Source organism: Henckelia pumila, chromosome 1, assembly GCF_033568475.1.
Source record: "Henckelia pumila isolate YLH828 chromosome 1, ASM3356847v2, whole genome shotgun sequence".
NCBI lineage: Eukaryota > Viridiplantae > Streptophyta > Magnoliopsida > Lamiales > Gesneriaceae > Henckelia > Henckelia pumila.
Genome location: NC_133120.1, coordinates 96,984,651 through 97,006,690, shown reverse-complemented (window position 1 = coordinate 97,006,690; position 22,040 = coordinate 96,984,651). Strand labels below are relative to the sequence as shown.

General features: G+C 34.1%; 2 protein-coding genes and 1 non-coding gene across 3 annotated transcripts; 1 reads left to right on the top strand and 2 right to left on the bottom strand.

Annotated features, from left to right (window-relative positions):
- Positions 1–15,017: 15,017 nt before the first annotated feature.
- On the top strand, positions 15,018–17,259 carry LOC140875332 (uncharacterized). The gene is made up of 3 exons (XM_073278993.1): positions 15,018–15,446; positions 15,524–15,737; positions 16,689–17,259. Exons 1-3 carry the CDS (start codon positions 15,177–15,179, stop codon positions 17,120–17,122), a joined length of 918 nt encoding a protein of 305 aa, XP_073135094.1. The 5' UTR covers positions 15,018–15,176; the 3' UTR covers positions 17,123–17,259.
- Positions 17,260–17,528: 269 nt separating this feature from the next.
- TRNAF-GAA (transfer RNA phenylalanine (anticodon GAA)) lies at positions 17,529–17,601 on the bottom strand. Its single transcript has one exon. It is a non-coding gene; the product is annotated as a tRNA-Phe (tRNA).
- Positions 17,602–17,969: 368 nt separating this feature from the next.
- On the bottom strand, positions 17,970–20,474 carry LOC140874599 (L-type lectin-domain containing receptor kinase VII.1-like). The gene has a single exon (XM_073277914.1). It carries the CDS (start codon positions 20,261–20,263, stop codon positions 18,179–18,181), a length of 2,085 nt encoding a protein of 694 aa, XP_073134015.1. The 5' UTR covers positions 20,264–20,474; the 3' UTR covers positions 17,970–18,178.
- Positions 20,475–22,040: the final 1,566 nt, after the last annotated feature.

The window sequence follows — 22,040 nt, the reverse complement described above, 5'->3', positions numbered from 1 at the left end:
CGATCTCCACCAATCAAAATGAATTCAAGATGTTTTGAAGTTGATGTCCAAATTTCAGCTCGATCCGACGGCTAGAAGATATGAATTTTTCAAAATTGTCGCGCGCAGCAAGTTGAAGCATGCGCTGATAAGTGAAGTTTTAGCGCGTTTGCACAAGAGTTTAGCACAACAAGAGGCGCAAGCACGCAATGGAGGATGTGAACAGCGCTATAGTTTGTGAAAAAGAATTGTTTGCACTACATGTAGTGCAAACAAGGATGAAGAAGCGCAAACTCCCATGGATGAGAAGAGATTAGCGCTTAAGTTGCGCTGTTGGCTGCTGAAGGAAGCGCGATTGTAACGTCCGGAAATTTGCTACGTAAATCCGCATGCATAACTAAGAGATTTAATAAGTTTAAAATAATGTGAAAATGTGTTAAATTGTTTTTATGAGTGATTATTTAAATTATGTGATTTATTTTCATGTTTTAAATATTTTTTCGGCATTTAAATTTGTTTTCTGTGGTTTATGAATTTATTTGAGAAAGTTTATTTTATGATCGCGTAGGCGGGGCCGTGGACGAACGAGATGTTTGTTTTCACCCAAAATATTTTCGGAGATTTTTAGGAGCCTTAAAATATTATTTTAAGGTATAATTTGAAGAAAATTATGGTATTTATATATATGTATATTTAGATGTCCGTTTTTACCCAAAATAAATCATTTTAATGACTTTTATTAAGTTTTAAAAATCACTTATTTTATTATTTCGGGATTTTTAAGTTTTTAGCAAATTATCATGTATTTTTTTAGTTTAAATTTTAGTAATTATCTACCCAAAGTATTTATTTAAATATTTAACCTAGACTACCCAAATATTATCCTAAGATTTTCTACCCTATCTCACGCCTCAACTCCCTACCGCCTCCCTCAACCTTTCTCCATCATCTTCATCGTTCTAGCAAGATTTTCACAGCCCCGTAGCCGAGCTTTTAAGATTTTATATTGGTTGGAGATCTGTTCGTCCCGGAGAGCCGTACGACGCGACATAAACGTTATTTCTTGCAAATATTCATCAAGGCACGTTTGAATCCCTTCTTGAACACCATTTAAGTCATATTATTCTGATTTTAGCATGAAAATTATGATCTTGCATGATATATGTGGTTTTAATGAAGAACATTCATGAACATGCATAGAACCTACGTTTTTAAAGCTTATGAATCAATTTTATCACGTTTTTCTGTCATGGATTGTTCTAGCTTGCTGACCAACGGGTTGAGGGTTGATATAGGGTCCCTAGGGTCGTGTTTGGATGATGGTTCAGTGGCTTTAGTCGTTGGTTTGGGCTAGGTTCATGCTGGACGCAGGTTTAGACGCAAACTGAGCGGTTTGCGTGCGAGGGCTCGTTCTTGGTCCACAGGACGAGTTTTAGGTTGGTTCTAGTTGAGTTATAATCCCAAGACCTTTGAAAAAATTTTCCAGGTGGTTCTCTGGCCAGTGGTGGCCGGAGATTGGCGGCCGAACGGCCGGAATCAGCAGTCGCGTTCTGCACGAACAGCAGCAGAGGGGCTCTGTTGTTTTGGTTCGTTCTCCTTCTACAGGGCTTGGTTTAAGGTCAAATTTGTTGGGTTAGAACCGTCTGGGTGTTGGCTAAGTATGGAAGGTGGTTTCACATCCAAAGGTGGCCTGAGCAGGCGGCACGATCAGATTTTCGGAAGCCGCTCAGGGCTGCCTCGAGTTGGGCTTAGGGAGAGGTAAGCTAGGGTTGTGTCTGGTGTTTTGGCAGGCCGGGCTCGGCTTTTCGGGTCCGGGTTGGGTCTAAAATATAATGGGTCAAGTTAGTTTGGTTCGGGTTTGGTTTATATTAGTTGGACTCGGGTATTTTTATTTTGAATTAAATAAGAGATTAAGTTAATAATAAATGAGTTTGGGTTCGAGTTAATTAATTAATTAGACTAGTTTAATTTTAATTATGGGCTTAATTAATTAATGAAGTGAGTCCACTAATTTGTCATGGGCCGTGTGATCCATGAAAATTATTGGACCAAGTTGTGGCGGGTTTAGTAATTTTATCGGTCAAATTTATAAGTTAATGGTTAGTTAATAATTTTATTAATTTAACTTTAAGTTAATAAGTTGATGGGCCTAAATTATGTTTTTAGTAAGCCCATTAGTTTTTCATGGGCCTGGGGGCCCATGAAGCTTAATGGGCCTTTCAGGTCGGGCTTTTGGGTTTTTGAGTCAGTCTAAAAATTTATGGGTTTAAGTTAAGTGGTCAGCAGCTCGAACAAGTCCTTGGAAAAATAAACGTCCGTAAATATATATTTAATTCATGCATGCATTTTTATTAGATATATAAGTATGATTTTTAAGAAAATAAATTAAATATATATTTACGGACAAATTTTCATGAAATAAAGAAATAAATGATATTTTTTTAAGTTCATGCATCATGTAAGAATTTTTATGATAAGTTTAAATGTATGTTAAGAAAAATATATTTTTATGGAAGTTGAAGTGAAGGTGGAAAGTGATGTGGTTGGAGGCCGGGATACCTGGGCCGGGTGACCTTCCTAATGATGTATAAGTATGATGAGCTTATGGATCCAGCTGAGAGGGCTGGTGAAGTGGCAGCACAGAGGTGAAAACCCCACCGCCGCGTACGTTGGTTTATAGATTGATCAATCGCTCAGTATGATGCCACCGACATGGATACGACTTGTTGAGAACTAAGAAATTATGATAAGACATTTTATGAGATTTATTAAATATGATGTTTATGTTTAGCATGATGATGAAGCATTATAATTATTTATTCATGTTTATATGCATAATATTTTAAGAGCATGCACGTATAATTATTATTCACGTATTTTATATGATGTGTGCTTGTGTGTGGTTTCATTTTGTTATATAAGGATAGAACGTGCTGAGCCTCTAGGCTCACTAGATTTAAATAGTGCAGGTGAGCAGAATGTTAATGAAGTTAATGTGTTCCCGACTGGTGGCGAGGGCATATGAGTATCCAGGCGGCTACAACCCGTGACCATTGCTCTAAGATGATTTTTATGTTGAGACTAGAACATATATTTCCGCATATGTATTATTATTATAGATTTTTAGTATATGCATGGATTTTACATTTAAGTAATTATTTTCTAAGTTTTCATGAATTTTTGTGAAAGAAATATTATTTAGGAATTTTATTATGGCATTCTTATAAATTATTATTTAGTAATTAGTTTTAAGTATTTAATTGCATGCGTGTACCTTTATTGTATTTTTTGTGTATTTTTATTTTAAATTAAGTAAAGTTATTTTTAAGTACGATATATATATGTATGGGCATATATATATTTATATTCATTATTTTATAATAAGAGATTTAAAAAAAAATTCAGTAGTAGTTTTAGGATGTTTCATTTGGTATCAGAGCCATGGTCCTTGGAGGGTTACTAGCCTGCTACACGGAGCTCAGAAGCCGCACTGCCAGTCTGTAAGTTTTAAATGTTTTAAATTATGTTTTATGCATGGGACACATGATTTTTGTTTTAATGATTTATGAAAATGATAATTTTAAGTTATGAAAGTCTTAAAGTAAAAAAAAAAAAAAAAAAAAAAATTATTTATGCAATGCGGTTACGTAGAGAATTTATGGAAATTACAGTATGTTTCTGATACACGTTACACACCAGGATGACTAGAATGATATTTGTTTAAAAAATTAAGTTTGATAATTTATGAGACGTAAGTTTGACATTTAGATTTGTAGATTAAGTTATGATTTTAGATTTTAAGTTTGACAAGTTAGAAATTTTTTTTTCTTTTTGAGATTTAAGTTGAATTTTAGATATATAAATTAAGTTATGTTTTTGGGATTTAAGTTTAAAAAATTAGTTTTGAAACATTTTAGTCATGTGTTATTAGACGACTAAGTTAAATCAAATTTCGAGGACGAAATTCCATTTAAGGGGGAGAGAATTGTAACGTCCGAAAATTTGCTACGTAAATCCGCATGCATAACTAAGAGATTTAATAAGTTTAAAATAATGTGAAAATGTGTTAAATTGTTTTTATGAGTGATTATTTAAATTATGTGATTTATTTTCATGTTTTAAATATTTTTTCGGCATTTAAATTTGTTTTCTGTGGTTTATGAATTTATTTGAGAAAGTTTATTTTATGATCGCGTAGGCGGGGCCGTGGACGGACGAGATGTTTGTTTTCACCCAAAATATTTTCGGAGATTTTTAGGAGCCTTAAAATATTATTTTAAGGTATAATTTGAAGAAAATTATGGTATTTATATATATGTATATTTAGATGTCCGTTTTTACCCAAAATAAATCATTTTAATGACTTTTATTAAGTTTTAAAAATCACCTATTTTATTATTTCGGGATTTTTAAGTTTTTAGAAAATTATCATGTATTTTTTTAGTTTAAATTTTAGTAATTATCTACCCAAAGTATTTATTTAAATATTTAACCTAGACTACCCAAATATTATCCTAAGATTTTCTACCCTATCTCACGCCTCAACTCCCTAGCCGCCTCCCTCAACCTTTCTCCATCATCTTCATCGTTCTAGCAAGATTTTCACAGCCCCGTAGCCGAGCTTTTAAGATTTTATATTGGTTGGAGATCTGTTCGTCCCAGAGAGCCGTACGACGCGACATAAACGTTATTTCTTGCAAATATTCATCAAGGCACGTTTGAATCCCTTTTTGAACACCATTTAAGTCATATTATTCTGATTTTAGCATGAAAATTATGATCTTGCATGATATATGTGGTTTTAATGAAGAACATTCATGAACATGCATAGAACCTACGTTTTTAAAGCTTATGAATCAATTTTATCACGTTTTTCTGTCATGGATTGTTCTAGCTTGCTGACCAACGGGTTGAGGGTTGATATAGGGTCCCTAGGGTCGTGTTTGGATGACGGTTCAGTGGCTTTAGTCGTTGGTTTGGGCTAGGTTCATGCTGGACGCAGGTTTAGACGCAAACTGAGCGGTTTGCGTGCGAGGGCTCGTTCTTGGTCCACAGGACAAGTTTTAGGTTGGTTCTAGTTGAGTTATAATCCCAAGACCTTTGAAAAGTTTTTCCAGGTGGTTCTCCGGCCAGTGGTGGCCGGAGATTGGCGGCCGAACGGCCGGAATCAGCGGTCGCGTTCTGCACGAACAGCAGCAGAGGGGCTCTGTTGTTTTGGTTTGTTCTCCTTCTACAGGGCTTGTTTTAAGGTCAAATTTGTTGGGTTAGAACCTTCTGGGTGTTGGCTAAGTATGGGAGGTGGTTTCACATCCAAAGGTGGCCTGAGCAGGCGGCACGATCAGATTTTCGGAAGCCGCTCAGGGCTGCCTCGAGTTGGGCTTAGGGAGAGGTAATCTAGGGTTGTGTCTGGTGTTTTGGCAGGCCGGGCTCGGCTTTTCGGGTCCGGGTTGGGTCTAAAATATAATGGGTCAAGTTAGTTTGGTTTGGGTTTGGTTTATATTAGTTGGACTCGGGTATTTTTATTTTGAATTAAATAAGAGATTAAGTTAATAATAAATGAGTTTGGGTTCGAGTTAATTAATTAATTAGACTAGTTTAATTTTAATTATGGGCTTAATTAATTAATGAAGTGAGCCCACTAATTTGTCATGGGCCGTGTGATCCATGAAAATTATTGGACCAAGTTGTGGCGGGTTTAGTAATTTTATCGGTCAAATTTATAAGTTAATGGTTAGTTAATAATTTTATTAATTTAACTTTAAGTTAATAAGTTTATGGGCCTAAATTATGTTTTTAGTAAGCCCATTAGTTTTTCATGGGCCTGGGGGCCCATGAAGCTTAATGGGCCTTTCAGGTCGGGCTTTTGGGTTTTTGAGTCAGTCTAAAAATTTATGGGTTTAAGTTAAGTGGTCAGCAGCTCGAACAAGTCCTTGGAAAAATAAACGTCCGTAAATATATATTTAATTCATGCATGCATTTTTATTAGATATATAAGTATGATTTTTAAGAAAATAAATTAAATATATATTTACGGACAAATTTTCATGAAATAAAGAAATAAATGATATTTTTTTAAGTTCATGCATCATGTAAGAATTTTTATGATAAGTTTAAATGTATGTTAAGAAAAATATATTTTTATGGAAGTTGAAGTGAAGGTGGAAAGTGATGTGGTTGGAGGCCGGGATACCTGGGCCCGGTGACCTTCCTAATGATGTATAAGTATGATGAGCTTATGGATCCAGCTGAGAGGGCTGGTGAAGTGGCAGCACAGAGGTGAAAACCCCACCGCCGCGTACGTTGGTTTATAGATTGATCAATCGCTCAGTATGATGTCACCGACATGGATACGACCTGTTGAGAACTAAGAAATTATGATAAGACATTTTATGAGATTTATTAAATATGATGTTTATGTTTAGCATGATGATGAAGCATTATAATTATTTATTCATGTTTATATGCATAATATTTTAAGAGCATGCACGTATAATTATTATTCACGTATTTTATATGATGTGTGCTTGTGTGTGGTTTCATTTTGTTATATAAGGATAGAACGTGCTGAGCCTCTAGGCTCACTAGATTTAAATGGTGCAGGTGAGCAGAATGTTAATGAAGTTAATGTGTTCCCGACTGGTGGCGAGGGCATATGAGTATCCAGGCGGCTAGAACCCGTGACCATTGCTCTAAGATGATTTTTATGTTGAGACTAGAACATATATTTCCGCATATGTATTATTATTATAGATTTTTAGTATATGCATGGATTTTACATTTAAGTAATTATTTTCTAAGTTTTCATGAATTTTTGTGAAAGAAATATTATTTAGGAATTTTATTATGACATTCTTATAAATTATTATTTAGTAATTAGTTTTAAGTATTTAATTGCATGCGTGTACCTTTATTGTATTTTTTGTGTATTTTTATTTTAAATTAAGTAAAGTTATTTTTAAGTACGATATATATATGTATGGGCATATATATATTTATATTCATTATTTTATAATAAGAGATTTAAAAAAAAATTCAGTAGTAGTTTTAGGATGTTTCAGCGATAGCATGATTGATGGTTATCAGCGCTAGTGGACGCGCAATCGCGCAAGGAAAGATGGGAACCGCGCAAGTCTGTGTGTGAATTATTTTTTCTGGCAGAAACATGCTCGCTCGAGCGAGAGCTTGTGATCGCTCGAGCGAGAAATACGGGAGCAGAAATCTTCGGAACAGAGAGTCTTTCGCTCGAGCGAGAGGTTGTGCTCACTCGAGCGCGACATCCGAAATCAGAAAAATTTAGAATTTCGGAAATTAAAAAGTCTTATTTTACGGGCTATTTTCCATGGGCTTTTTAAACTCGTATTTAAGGGACTTATTCATACGGGATAAGGGGATTCATCAGGGATTTTTGGACGCACAACCAGAGCAAGGCGGCTGGATAAGAGAAGATATTTCTGCACTTTTTCTTTTCTTTTTATTTTAATTCTTGTTTAATTCTAGTTTTAATTATTGAGTAGTTTGTTTTTAACCAAGACGGTGTGATTGGGCCGAACAAATTCATGTAGTCATCCAAGGGTAAAATCACGAGGGAGGCCATATCATTGATCACTAAGGTGCTCTTGCGTTTATATATATATATATATATATATATAGGAATTTTTCAGTTGTTCAACCATGTTTTTTCACTTGGTCCGCGACCACTAAAACCCGGTAGTAGGTTTTAGTGATGCAAAAAAAAAAAAAAACCACTAAAACCCACTATCGGGTTTTAGTAGTCACGGACCTAGTAGAATAACATGGTTGGACAGCTGAGCATTCATATATATATATATATATATGTGTGTGTGTGTGTGTGTGTGTGTGTGTGTGTGTGTGTGAGACCACTGTCCCACATGGGAAAAATGAAAGGTTTAAAATGAGTTTAAAATGGGCTACAATGGACATAGTAACTTGGGTTGATCATTTTCATAAAGCGATGACGAATACGAAGTAATTGCTATAGGGGCCCGTTGTGCAGTCGCGCAGGCACGGGCCTGGGCCCGGGACATGACAGAATGGTATCAGAGACGGTCACTAGCCGGCAGACCCCGACAAATAAGTGCTATGCGGGACAAAATGCTACGTGCGTGGGAGCCACCTCTTGAACCTGTAGGAGCCATCTCTAGATTTCCGGTGCTGGTGGATCGATCAGGCCGCGACGAGGACGTCGCGTTCTGAAGGAGGGGTGATTGTGAGACCCGTGTCCCACATGAGAAAAATGAAAGGTTTAAAATGAGTTTAAAATTGGCTACAATGGACTTCTATAGTAACTTGGGTTGATCATTTTCGTAAAGCGAGGATGAATACGAAGTAGTTGCTATAGGGGCCCGTTGTGCAGTGACGCAGGCACGGGCCTGGGCCCGGGGCATGACAATATATATATATATATATAGAAATTTTCAGATACCCAACCAATGATGCCCAACTTATCCCCGAAAACTAAAACCAGATAGTGGGTTTTAGTGATACGAAATTTTTTTAAAAAAAAAACAACTAAAACCCGGTAGTGGGTTTTAGTGATCAGAGACGAGTTGGACAGGAATGGTTGGGCAGCTAAAAATTATTATATATATGTATATATATATATATATATATATATATACACACACACACACGAATGTTTCAATTTCAAGCTAGAAAATTCAAATAAACCATGCACCCTTAAATTCAGCAAACCATTAATTTTTTAAACTTAACACACATATATATACTAGTATTTTTATTTTTTTTTGTGACGTGGAAACCCGCAGCCGCTATCCTTAGGTGCGCTCTAGGTAAACCCTCGGACTAACGTAATAGCCTGCAAACTACGCTAATCAGGTAAACCACACTGGGCAAACCCTGTGTGACAGGCTAGCCCAAGAAAGTGTTGGCAGGGAGAATCGAACTCCTGACCTTTGGCCAAGAGTTCACCTGCTCCACCAACTTGGACACCCCATTGGGGCTATATACTAGTATATTTGCACACACCCATTGTGTGTGACGAAAAAATTGAATTTTTTTATTAAAATTAATTTCGAAAAAAATCTAATAAATTTATGGGAACAAAAAAATGAATGTTTTTTGGGTTAAGAATATTAACCATAAGGATAGTTCAAACATGAATTATATTAGTTATTTTCCACTCTTTTTCATATTATTTGAAATTTCAAAATTAGGGCTCTCATACCAAGAGACCATGCAATTTCTCTAAGTCCTTCTTGCTTAATAAATAGGTATAGATTACAAAATATAACCGAATGTTTAAAATTCAAACTAGAATTCAAATAAACCACCCTTAATTTCAGCAAACAATTAAAATTTTTAAATATCAACATATATACCAAAAAATTTCAAATATGCATTTGAACACAATGATGGTATAAATATTTTTCACGTGCAAAACTATGATGTAATATTTAAAAAAAAACCCGCCGATTTTATTCTGAAAACCAAATGGCTCCATTGTTTAAAGTTATCCGTGAACTCGAGCCGCAGAACTTTTACTCCGTCCTAAAACTACGACTTGTCCGTTGTTACGATCTACCTCCATATGATAGCAAGAGAGATCTCATCATGAAATGCATATTTCAAGAAGTTTAGTTATACTTAATTTTTTTTTTGGATATCCATGTATCTAAAAAATGTTGGTATAATATACGTTCTTCTCAATTTTACAGGGAGCACGCATATATGCAACCATAAAATATGACATCCTTGAGAAATTGAAGTCAATTCTCAAAGAAGGTCATCTTTATGTTGTTAAAAACATGGTTTTTTCACAAAATAGATTGAAATACAAGACCACGTCAAACAAATACAAAATCAATTTTTTCAATAAAGCAAATGCGTGTGAAATTTTCAGCATTCCAACTCAAATGTGATAATCTATTAATCAAAATCTGATCCAAGAGTTCCTTTCAAGTTCCAACGAAGATAATTTTTCTTAATTGTTTAATAAACAATGACAATTAACAAAAGTCAAAGATAATCATTATCACATATGTGGCTTTTTTTATGAAACATGTTTTCAATAATGGTCAAATGTATGTCGTTGTATCCAGAGTTACAAATCTCAAGGGTCTTAAAATTTTAATATGTGATTATTATTACAAATTTACAATGAAAGAAACCCAACTATAAATATTGTATTTAAGAAAGTTTTTCAAAATATGTAATAATACTTTTTTAAACTTTTTTTTAAAATTTACTTTAGTGTTGATTTTGTATCTACTATTTAATTACAAACTCAATTGTCATATTTATCAATTTTTAATCGTTATATATACAATACAATCCGTGCATCGCACGTATGAGATACTAGTGGAACAAAAAACGAAGAAGTGTCCAAGCATAATTCTACTTGTATATATGTTGTATTTTGCGAGTAATTTGTCGGTTCAGTTGAAATGCGGCCCAATCAAATCAGACCTCTGAGCCCGAATGGCCGAATGGATTCGGTTAACAACCTGGCCCAAACGGATTTTTGTAAGTAATATTAATTTATGTTTCTGTTTATTTAAATTTTAAGCACTAGAATGGCAAAATAATTATTTGATATACTTTAAGAAATTCTTTTCAACGTGTATATATTTTCTAGAATTACGCTTTAACATACATACATACATATATTATATATACTAGCAGTAGGGCATACGCATTGCGTGTGTAACAAACAAACATATTTTTTTTCTTAAAAGTCGAAGATGTGTTTTTTTTCCTCAAAAGTGGAAGATGTGGGAGGTGAAAAATTTGAAATGGCATAAAAATTAGTATAGTCATGGATTTTGAGATAGTCAAAATTTTGTAGGAATTTTGATGGGAGAAAGTAGTTGAAAAAAATGTGGGTATAAAGGGTATTTTTGGGCATTTGAAAAATAGACCAAGACACCAACAAACAGTTTCTTTAAGGTGCTCAAACTTAATTATTATTAATAATAAAAGATTATAATTTATATATATAAACAATGGTAATAGGCTAAAACTTAAGCTGATTGGTTTTACGTCTAGAATATTCTGACCCGACCCATTACGGAATTGAGTCCGGTCCGGGTTGAAAACGGATCAAAATTGAAATCAGCATTCATTCATTGATGTGGATGAGGTATGATTACGTGTTCAATATCGATCTTATTCTTATCTTCGCTTATTGACATCGAAGAGCACATACAAGAGCCGTTCATGCCCTACACTTCACTCGCATAGAAAACTTCATATTTCAATATATCTATACATTTGCTTGAGTAAGGATGATGCTTTGAGAAGCAAAAATAATTCAAACAAATTTGGCTTGATTTTCTGATTTATTTTCTCTTCTTTTTGCCGAATTACTTAAGGATACTCGAACTAACCATCCTAACAAACTCTCTACATGTTAGGTTTAATTATTAAAAAATGCGCCTAATTATATAAACAATATAATGTTTTTGAAGACCTTTTTCATAAACACCCAAATTTTCAAATTCATTATTCATCAACATACATAATTGTTTTCCATTAATTTCTAAAAATAGTAACATCCGAGTCACCATATATCCGTGTTTATTTTACATACTTGCTCGCAATTGAATATATTATCTATTGAATGCAATTTACATCATGTTATTTTTGTAAGTATGAATACAGATGGCACAAAATATTTCAAAAGTAAACTGCTGCATGCATTCTTATCTAAGTTATGAATGTGTACAATATAGGAAACGTCCACAAATGAAATATATGTATATTTATATGAAGTAGATTAGATTATATTATATGTGCTGTTTTTTCAAGAATATAGATAGATTTTTAACAATCAATAATGCGTGGGGACAATAAAAATAAATATAATTTTGGCTGATGATACATAAATATAATTTGGTTTCCCAACATCTTGTCATTTATTCCTTGCTCCTACTACTTTGAATGACTCAAACAAAGAATTGATTGGACGAGCAGCGCAAATACCAAATTGCCCATTGTCCTATTCCCACACACCTCGAAATTCAGTGGCAAACTTGGGGAACCAAATATTCGGTTGGAACACAACCACGGGCTGGTCGCCGCGTAAGTATAGAGACTTGACAATGACATTAGGTGGAGTGGGCCCACGTTGTTGGATAGAACTCGGTAACATGTGACTTGTCCGATCAATTCAATTCTTATCCAATTTTTTTGCACAAACAGGATAGAGCTCTCAAACGGGCCAATTCAAGGCGGGGCGGGCTAACCCATCAAAAACCCACATTTTGGCTGGTCGATGGCGAGCCGACCTACCATCCTGACGGGCTAAAAATCCTCAACCCAACCCAATCCAAGGTAAGTTGCTGGTTAGGCGGGCCGGCCCGCGGGTTGGATCACGACAAATAAAAATAAATAAATAATATTATAATTAATTATAAATATCATTTCATAAATAAATATTAATATAAACATATTAATAAAAATTTTAATTATTGATTTCATGTGTTTAAATTTTATATAAAGTCATTAATACAAAAAAAATCACAACTTTTATTAAAAAATAAATATATAATAAAAAAATAAAAATAAATTATTAATTTTCTAGGCCCGCGGCGGGCCAACTCGCGCGGGTCGCGGGCCTAGGCGGGTTGGCCCATCTAGGCCCACATTTTGTTGGGTTAAAAAAATTTCAACCCAATCCATTTAAATTATGTGGCGGGTCATGTCAATCCAACGGGCCTAACCCAAATTGACGGCTTTAAAAGAGGACCAGTCTCATCTTGTGTTACCAACTTGTGGATTTTTATCACTTTGTTCTGTTTGTATTAATAATAAAAATTAGGTAAAAATTCTTAAATACGATTTGTTGATTTCATATATAAATTTTATGAAACAGGTCTTCTATTTAACCCGATCTATGAAAAAATATCATTCTCTATACCAAAAACATTATTTTTCATATGAGACATAAATAAAAAAATTTATATTTTGGTTTTTTCATAAGTGACTCAAATAATATGTCAATCGCATAAATCATATACAAAATTTTTATTTTATTTTTGTTTAGTTTATTCAAAAATGATTGCACATTTTTCAAGACGTAATTAATAAGATTACTTTAATAAAAATTAGGAAAAATTATTACTAAATATAATAATCCCTCCGTCCCATTATATTGTTCACGTTTCCTTTTTTGTTTGTTTCAAATATATAGTCATACACAATATTTAGTATTATTTTTTTACACTTCTTTACTAATATACCCCTATTAACTACACCTTGAAAATTGTGCAATCATTTTTTAATACATTAAATAGAAATAAAATAAAAAGTTTATATAAAATTTACTATCCCAATAAATTTTTCTCTTAATTCGTGTGAAAACTAAAATAAGACAACATATTATATTATCTGAACAAACAGAAAAGAAAACTTGAAATGTGTAATTGAGGCAAAAGTAGCAAAATTTCACGTTAATTTAGATATAAATGTATATATACTAGCTACTAGAGTCATCATATTTGACGTCATTCGTCCTATCATATTTTTTCATAGATTAAAAAAAATTATTGAAATAACAAATTATAAACAAACTTTTTGTTTTAACTCTATCTAATTCATTCAAAAAATGGATGCACGTTTTTCAAGTTGTAAATAATAAAGTATATTTGTAACATTGGTAGAAAAAAATATTGATAAATATAATACAAACTTATATAGTGTACACAAATTAGAGTGGAAAAAATTATCTATATAATTTAAAATATTATAATATCTTCATGCGACTATATATATTTTAAGGGTGAATCACTCCTTACAAAAATAATGAAATGAAGTTTAAAATACAATAAGAGGATCCACTGTACATTTTTTTTATGACATGAAAACTTGCATATATTATCGTTCTATGTATACTGGGTAAACCACAGGTTAATGCAATAACATGCAAACTACTCCAGTCAAGTAAATTACATTGGAAAAGTATTGTACGACAACCTCATCCAAAAAAGTGTTGCTCCTGGGAATTAAACCGTTGATCATTTGACAAAAATTTATCTACTCTACCAACTCGAACAAGTCACGCAACAAAATTCACCGTACTTGAAATTTCTTGCACATGGTGAGGTAGGGGAAAAAATTACTATTACAGTCTACATATGCCCAAATAAAAAAAATAAAAAATAAAAGAGAATATAATATAAAAATAAAATGTGAATATTCGAGTATATCCATAAGCTTCAGAGTAGATTCAATGATTGAGCGTGGCCGAGGTGGATCATGCTGTCTGGTCCCACACGTTAGACCAATCCTATATATGACGCCCAATTACATGTACCCACGTGGAACCATCCATGAGCAATGCTAATTGCTATGGGCTTCAAATATATATTTTATCAAGAAAATTTATTTACTTTTTGTAACATATAAGAATTTTAAATGTAGTCCAAATTTTAGAAGGAATCAATCGTATACAATACAAGTCGAAGAAGTAGGTGTTTACATTTGTTGATTTTTGTTAATTTTTCTCAATCTACTTAGTTTTGTATCTTTTTTCGATGAAAACAGAATATATTTAATTGAATGACGATATTGATTTAAAAGTTCGTTTTCATTATATACTTTTGCAAAACTTATCATCTTGTGGAAATTGACATAAATATTAGATTTTTTTTTAATGATCTAATTGCTTTAGGTAGAATCCCGTTTTAGAAATAGCAAGTGAAAACTTGAAAGAATATGAATTCGAAAGAAATATCCTCATGGGGAGAAAAAAAAAAAAAAGGGCTAGTTAAACTTATTTTAGTTTAATGTATTGTATATAATATTCTCCAATGCCATCATTACTTTAGTTCAATAATTTCTATCTTTATTTCATCATTATATTATATTTTAAAATCATTTATATTTTTAAAAAAAATATATTATTGAAATAATGAAATATGCATGATGTGGCATCACTATCCCAACATATATATCATGATAATACAAATATATTTTCTAAAATCAAAGTAATATATATTATATATATTCGTCTCCATGGAACAGTACTTTAAACATTTATTGAATATTTTAAAAATAAACTATATAACATTTTATAGAAAAAAAGAAAGAAATATTATATAGAATATTATGCGGAGCCTGCACCATGCTCTTGTATTTAATGCCAACATCCCATTAATTGTTGGGGAATGAAGTTTATAGTGAGAAGTCAAAAATAAATTACAGTACTGTTAAGAAGTATGTCTAGAATTCGAATAAACCACCGGATCCTAAGTTACGAAATGGGGGAGCTGGTTGAGTTCTCCGGAGAGCCTGCAGGAATCAATTTATCCGACACAGTTTTTGAGTTCTTGAGCGAAGAATCCGAGAGCCTGCAGTCATCTACCGGAACCAGCTTTGATGATGAAGAACAAGAACAAGAAAACGAAAACGAAAACATCAATGCAAAAAATGCTAAAGATATTGATGATGAGAAGAACTCATGGGAGACGCAACTCCAGCTTCTACAAGTAATTAATTTAATTTTATCTGTTCTAATGCGTCACAAATCTTTGATAAGGCGCTGAAATGTTGAGTAAATTTGCAGGCTACAGTATTCAGAACGAGTAGTTTAGAGTCAAGAATCAGGAAAATCGTTAAGGAAGCGAAGCAGGCCGGAAACGCTTGCGCCTGCGGGACGCCGGAGCAGAAGAGTTGCCGGAAATGTCTCATGGAAGTTGTTTGCCGGCGCCTGCAAAGTTGTGGTTTTAACAGCGCAATTTGCAAGTCCAAATGGAGAAGTTCACCAGATATCCCCTCAGGTATATATTATATATATAACTTATTACCTAGCTAGCTAGTACTGTTTCTTGCTAGCTTTATATATACATGTTGATCTTCCAAAGTTTTCACTGATTTGAGCCATAAATTTTCGCAAAAAGTTCGTTAAACCTTATTTCAAGTTTAAATTATTTCACACAAAATATCATAATTAATTTGTGTTTTTTGGCTGACGTACAACTCAGTGAGGCACTCATCATGGTGTTGCTTATGTGAGAGACATTGACTAAATTTTTTTTTAATGCGATGACACATTTCATTTTAAAAAGAATAATGGTATCCATAATTTTTTTTAAGATAACTAAGAAAGATAAAATAGTTGTTAGCATAATGAACGTCCGAAATGAAAAGCAGGTAATATAAAGGAGAGCTGGTCGGGAATTAGAGGGTACTAGGACCCACTAAGGTTAATAAATGAAAAATAAGAATGGAATATTGTAAATTACAATTGCTTCAAGGGTTGAGTTCAACTTACCACATGGGTATTACCCCAATGATAAATCTAATGTCCCATGATTTGTCACGTCAACAATATATAATTAATTACGCCTATATGTAAAAATACGAGTCATTGGATACATGATTTGGATATTATCCATGTGCTAGGATCTTATTAACATGCTTCAAATATATATTATCTATATAATTAGTGTTTCTTGGTAGGCAGTACGCATGCTTATAAGGTACATATTAAAATTTGTTTGTATTTAATAATTTTTGTGTACAAAATATATATTTATTTTATTAGGATATGATACATATATGTTAGATATGATTTTATTGAAATAGTTTGAACTTTGAGATTCATATAATAGAGAGGGTTGAAGAAAAAAAATAAAAGATTGAGAGAGGTACGAAAATTACTAATAACCCTCTCACCACTAAGAAAAAAAACGAAAGAATTGTAGTGAAAAAGTTAATGTTTTATGCAGGGGAACACACATTCTTGGACGTAATTGACACTTCAAGATCCAAGGGAGGGGAAGTGAGGGTGATCATTGAACTGAACTTTCGGGCCGAGTTCGAGATGGCCCGAGCAAACCCGGAATATGACAAGCTGGTCGAAGCCCTCCCCGAAATTTTCGTGGGAAAAATCGAAAGGCTTCTGGCGTTGTTAAAGATCTTATGCACGGCTGCCAAGAGATGCATGAAGGCGAAAAAACAGCACATGGCACCGTGGCGAAAGCATCGGTACATGCAGGCTAAATGGCTTAAAACTTGCGAGCGGTTCGCGGTGGCACAGCCTCTGTGGCCGGAATATGGATATACCGGCAGGGTGGCGCGGCCGAGTGTATCGTTGCTAACGGTGGATCTTAAGGAAAGTTTTGCTGATTTGTATAGACCTGCTGCTGTTGAAGCTGCGTGAATGTTCATGAATATTATTGGATTTTTTTTTGGTTTTTTTTTTATCCCCGTGAATTTTGGACTTGGAGTATTTCGATTTGTGTTCACTTTGGGTACACGAATAATAACAAATATCATTGGTACTGCTAGCTTTGTTGATTAGAATATGTACTGAAAAAACCATCTCCATCATTGGTAATGGTTGATGGTTATAGAAATTTAATTATCAGAAAGTGAATAATTAAGGACGAGAAATTAATTCAATAAATCAAGGAGAAGGCTCTTGAATAGTTGCAGTTGAACCATCTAAAGGGGCAAATGTAATAACGAATACATTTGGGATTTAGGGTAGGTCCTGTACAGTTAATTTTTGGGCTGTACCACTAAAGCCCATATAAAAATAAAGCAAGAAAAAGCCCAAAACTAAATGCGGTGAGCGTGGATCGAACACGCGACCTTCAGATCTTCAGTCTGACGCTCTCCCAACTGAGCTATCCCCGCTCGATCCCACTTCGTGGTTTAGTTTTATATATTATAATACACCAGAATTATACATATATGTATAAAAATGAAATTAACAAAATCGTTGTCGTAAAAAACATGAAGAGAGAAATGAATTTGGCCAGAGTTTTATGGTTTAGGTTGGAGGGGATAAGTGGCTTTAACTTCTTGCTCGTCCGACTGAAAACTCTTCCACCTCTAAGTCAAACTGGTATAATCGTAATAATATCTCTCAAATGGCATTACTCATCATCCTCTCGGGCCCGATTATCATTCTGGTAAGAAAATATTGTCTCAACCAAACATTAAAATCGGAATGCAACTTAGTTTTTAAGATTATTCGTGTTGTTGCAACAAATTTCCCACTCATAAGTTTATCCATTATTCCATCGTCTTTACACCAAATGATTAAACATACTCAATCATTCTTGAGTACCTTGTAAACAACTTAAAGTTCACAATCATTGTCAATGAAGTCATAATTACACTGTGGATCACAAGAATATTTTTCCAAATCCGTTTATAACAAGAAAAACAGTAAGGAAATTGAAATACCAATAAATAAGTAACGAAAGATTCACCTCCCTTGTACGTACGTATTGGACCAAGAACTTGACAATGACGAAGACATTGCCTGCCCGATCTCTTCAAATGTTGGGTGTGAATTGAAATCATCACCAAAGGTTCGTGGAAAAATGCACCAATCTTGAGCTTCCATCATCTTAAGTAAAGGAATTTCCCAATCCTCGGCCTCATCGAACTCGTTCTTCCCTTCAAGGATCTTCACTACTTGCCTCATTTTTGGCCTTGAATTTGAGTCTGGATGTGCGCACAGCAAGCCTAAATGAAGCATTTGTTCCACTTCCTTCTCATCGAGACCATCTCTGCTCCTTAATCGCGCATCGATCACATCGAGCAATGCCCCTCTGCTACTCAACTCCCACACCCACTCTATCAGATGTGGCTGGCCTTCTTCAATAGGTCTTCTACCACAAATGGTTTCCAAGATCAGTACTCCATAACCAAAAACATCGGTTTGTGTCGATACTCGGCCGCTCTTGATCACCTCTGGCGCTAAGTACCCAACTGTGCCAACCACACGTGTAGTGCCAGCCATCTTATTGTGATCGTGCATTCTCGCTAGTCCAAAATCACCTAGCCTAGCATTCATTTCTTTATCGAGCAGCACATTGCTCGCCTTGATATCTCGATGCAACACTTTGGCCTCCCATCCTTCGTGTAAATACAAGATTCCAGAAGCCACTTGCTTCAGAATCCGTAGTCTATCTTCACAACTCAACATCTTGCTTTCCCCACAATCAAACAATTTTTTATCAAGACTCCCATTTTCCATGTAATCATACACCAAAACCAGGCTGCCCTTTTCTTTCTTGCACCAACCTCTCAATCCCACTAAATTCCTGTGTTTCAGTCTCCCAAGACTTGATATTTCAGCCAGGAACTCTCTAATCCCTTGGCCGTTTTCAAGAGAAAACCGCTTCACCGCAACCTCTGCACCTCCAGGCAACACCCCTTTATAAACGTTCCCATTCCCTCCAATTCCAATAATATTTTCATCAGAAAATCTCTTTGTAGCCGCATCTATCACTTGATAAGCAATTCTATGTGGCCAATACTCGAATTCCCAATCTTCCATTTCTTCCATCTCCTTCCTTATCCTCCTATTCCTTCTCACCGTCAAGAAAGTAACTAATGAACACGCGAAGACGAAAAACAATAGCCCCGAACTGATTCCAGCAATGAAGCCTTTTCTTTTGTGTAATGGAGTCTTTGGGGGCTCAAAAGACGGCAAATCTTTGGTGATCAACCCCTCACTAAGAGAAAAGTTGGCGTTGCTGAAACTCCAAGCCAAAATCTTGTGACTTTCTACCAAAGCCCCCGTGGATGATGTGAATCCAACGAACATTTGATCCTCAAAGACTTCAGAAAGATTTACAGGAACACTCAGCAGAGGTTTCTTAGGCCTTCTCAACCCCACAGGCGCCATAGTAACATTAACAATACCATCAACATAATCAATCCAAACCTGATAATTTTCCCAATTATTAAGCTTCAGTTTCTTGAACGAATACGAACCAGAATTACCACCTCCGTTATCTTCCATCTGATCAGGCCAATACCCGGCCTCGTAAGCACTCACAGATGTGAGAGAATTGACATCAATCCCAACATGATTATCATTAATATCGTGAAACTCTTGGTTCTTAAACACATCAAACTCGACTCCAAACACATGATTACTCGGAAGCCCGTTGTTGCTGAAATTAAACAATCCCAGATTTTGAGAAGAGCTCGTACCTTGAATCCCAGTATGCGGAACGAACAAGAAAACTATGCCGTGTCCCGGGAGCACTCCCACGTAAGGGGCCATGACGAAAATGAAAGACGTGGAAAAGGGAAGCACGGAGGAAGTATTCGGCTGCTTGGTGACGATTTTTGTCGGGTGTAGAGCTCGACCGATGGAGAAAGTGGAGTCATTTGTGAGGGTGAGGACTCGGGATTCGATCGTGGCGTTGCCGTAAAGGGAAACGTCGGAGGAACCGAAGCCATTGAAGAGAAAATCAATGGCGGAAGTGGAGTGGATGATGAGAAATAGTACTGTTAGCAAGTATACTAAACGCTGGTTGTATGGTTTCTTCATTCTAGTGAAGGCTGCAGGAGATGGAGCAGAGGAGTTGACATGGAGACAAGGTAGGAAGACTTCCCATGATATGTAATAATAATAATAATAAGAGAAAATTTCATTTATTTTTGTAATGAAGTTGCAAATAAAGATTAATTTTGTAAAAAAATAAAATAAAAAGGTAAATACAATTTTTTTAAAAAAACAAACAAATTAAGAACATTATTGAAATATTAAAATAATTCACCAAATACAGTTATTTTTATTTCATCTCTTTTTTTTAGAAGTACCTAGCTACAATTTAGTTAATCATTGGGAGATTAGGCTATAAATCGGTCATGTTTCAATATATATATAACTCGCCAAAAAGAGAGAGAGAGAGAGAGAGAGAGAGAGAGAGAGAAAAGAAATTCATGCGATAATTTCATATCATTCCTATATTTGTTATTTATTATCACATAGTTCTTTAAAGAGGCAATTTTGGAAATTAGAGTTTTTTTTTTTGGGTTTGCCCAAAAAAAAATATTAGGGTGTGGGTCCTATCTGACATGGCAATGAGTTAAAATATTTTTTTTAATATATATATACATATATAAATGATTGAGTTGAAAAAATATATATGTCATGATTCATGGTCAACTTTCACTAAATTGATATTAAATTATTTGCTTTGTTCAACAAGAAACTTTTTTCATCTTCTAACAAAATGTGTTGCAGCCAGCCGACCCTACTTTTCCCGTAATAGAAAAAGCATGGTAAATCCATTAGTTACCACATATAAAATATGATAATTGTAAATCATATGTTGTGTTACACGCGAAAGCTTGTGTCGAGTAATTTCTGCTAAATTGAACCCTCTTCTAATTTTTCTATTATTTTTTCATTTAAAAATAATTGTTATGTATATGATCATCATTTGCCATTTGGATTTTAGAGGCCGATAATTTGTTCTGTATCTAATTCGGTTACAAATCGACATTTTTCTTGTAATATATATTATTTGTGCTCTAACAAAACAAATAATAATATTCCAATTGAATGAAGCATTTGCAAAGTCCGCAAGTCAGTAATCTTTGAGAATATCACGTCATTTGATTTGTTTCTTATTATGAAGAAATGACATTTTGCTGATCATAGAGAAGAAGATTTGACTGCCAATACATAGTTTTGACTGAAATCTAATTAAATAATGAGTAATACTCTTGTTAGACGGTTTCATCCGTGAAACGGGTCAATTCTATCAATATTTATAATAATAAATAATACTTTTGACATAAATTGTAATACTTTTTAATGGATAACTTATATAAAAGATCTATCTCATAAATATGACCCTTGAGACCGTTTCATAAAAGTTTTTGACTTAAATAATATACACCTATTTTAAATAAATATATTTTAGAAAATCAGTCCAAACTTTTAAGTCTTGAAATATAAAACCATATTTCCATATGATCAGAATCATGTGTGTTTGAGAAACATCGCCTGTGTGAAAATTATTACTATGAAATTTGAGAAAGGCGGCTGAAGAAATTTGCTACTCGATAATAAAGACTATTATATTTAAAGATAATAATCCACGTAGATAATTGTCAATTATGGAGTCTTAAATAGTATTTACACCCGTCGGGACTTTGCTTCTATGGATTAAGTCGGCAATTTTTTAAATTTATACCATCATTCCCAATCAACTAATAATTTTCCTTCACGCGTGAAGTACTCCTTCCGCATTCATATATTTAAATTCGTATATGTGTTTTCACGCATACGAAAAAAAAAATAAAACATTAGAAAG

Coding starts and splice junctions, on each gene's coding strand:
- LOC140875332 (XM_073278993.1), top strand. CDS start 15,177: ATGTCTAGAATTCGAATAAACCACCGGATCCTAAGTTACGAAATGGGG. Junction 15,447..15,523: donor CGCAACTCCAGCTTCTACAA/GTAATTAATTTA, acceptor GTAAATTTGCAG/GCTACAGTATTCAGAACGAG. Junction 15,738..16,688: donor TTCACCAGATATCCCCTCAG/GTATATATTATA, acceptor TGTTTTATGCAG/GGGAACACACATTCTTGGAC.
- LOC140874599 (XM_073277914.1), bottom strand. CDS start 20,263: ATGAAGAAACCATACAACCAGCGTTTAGTATACTTGCTAACAGTACTA.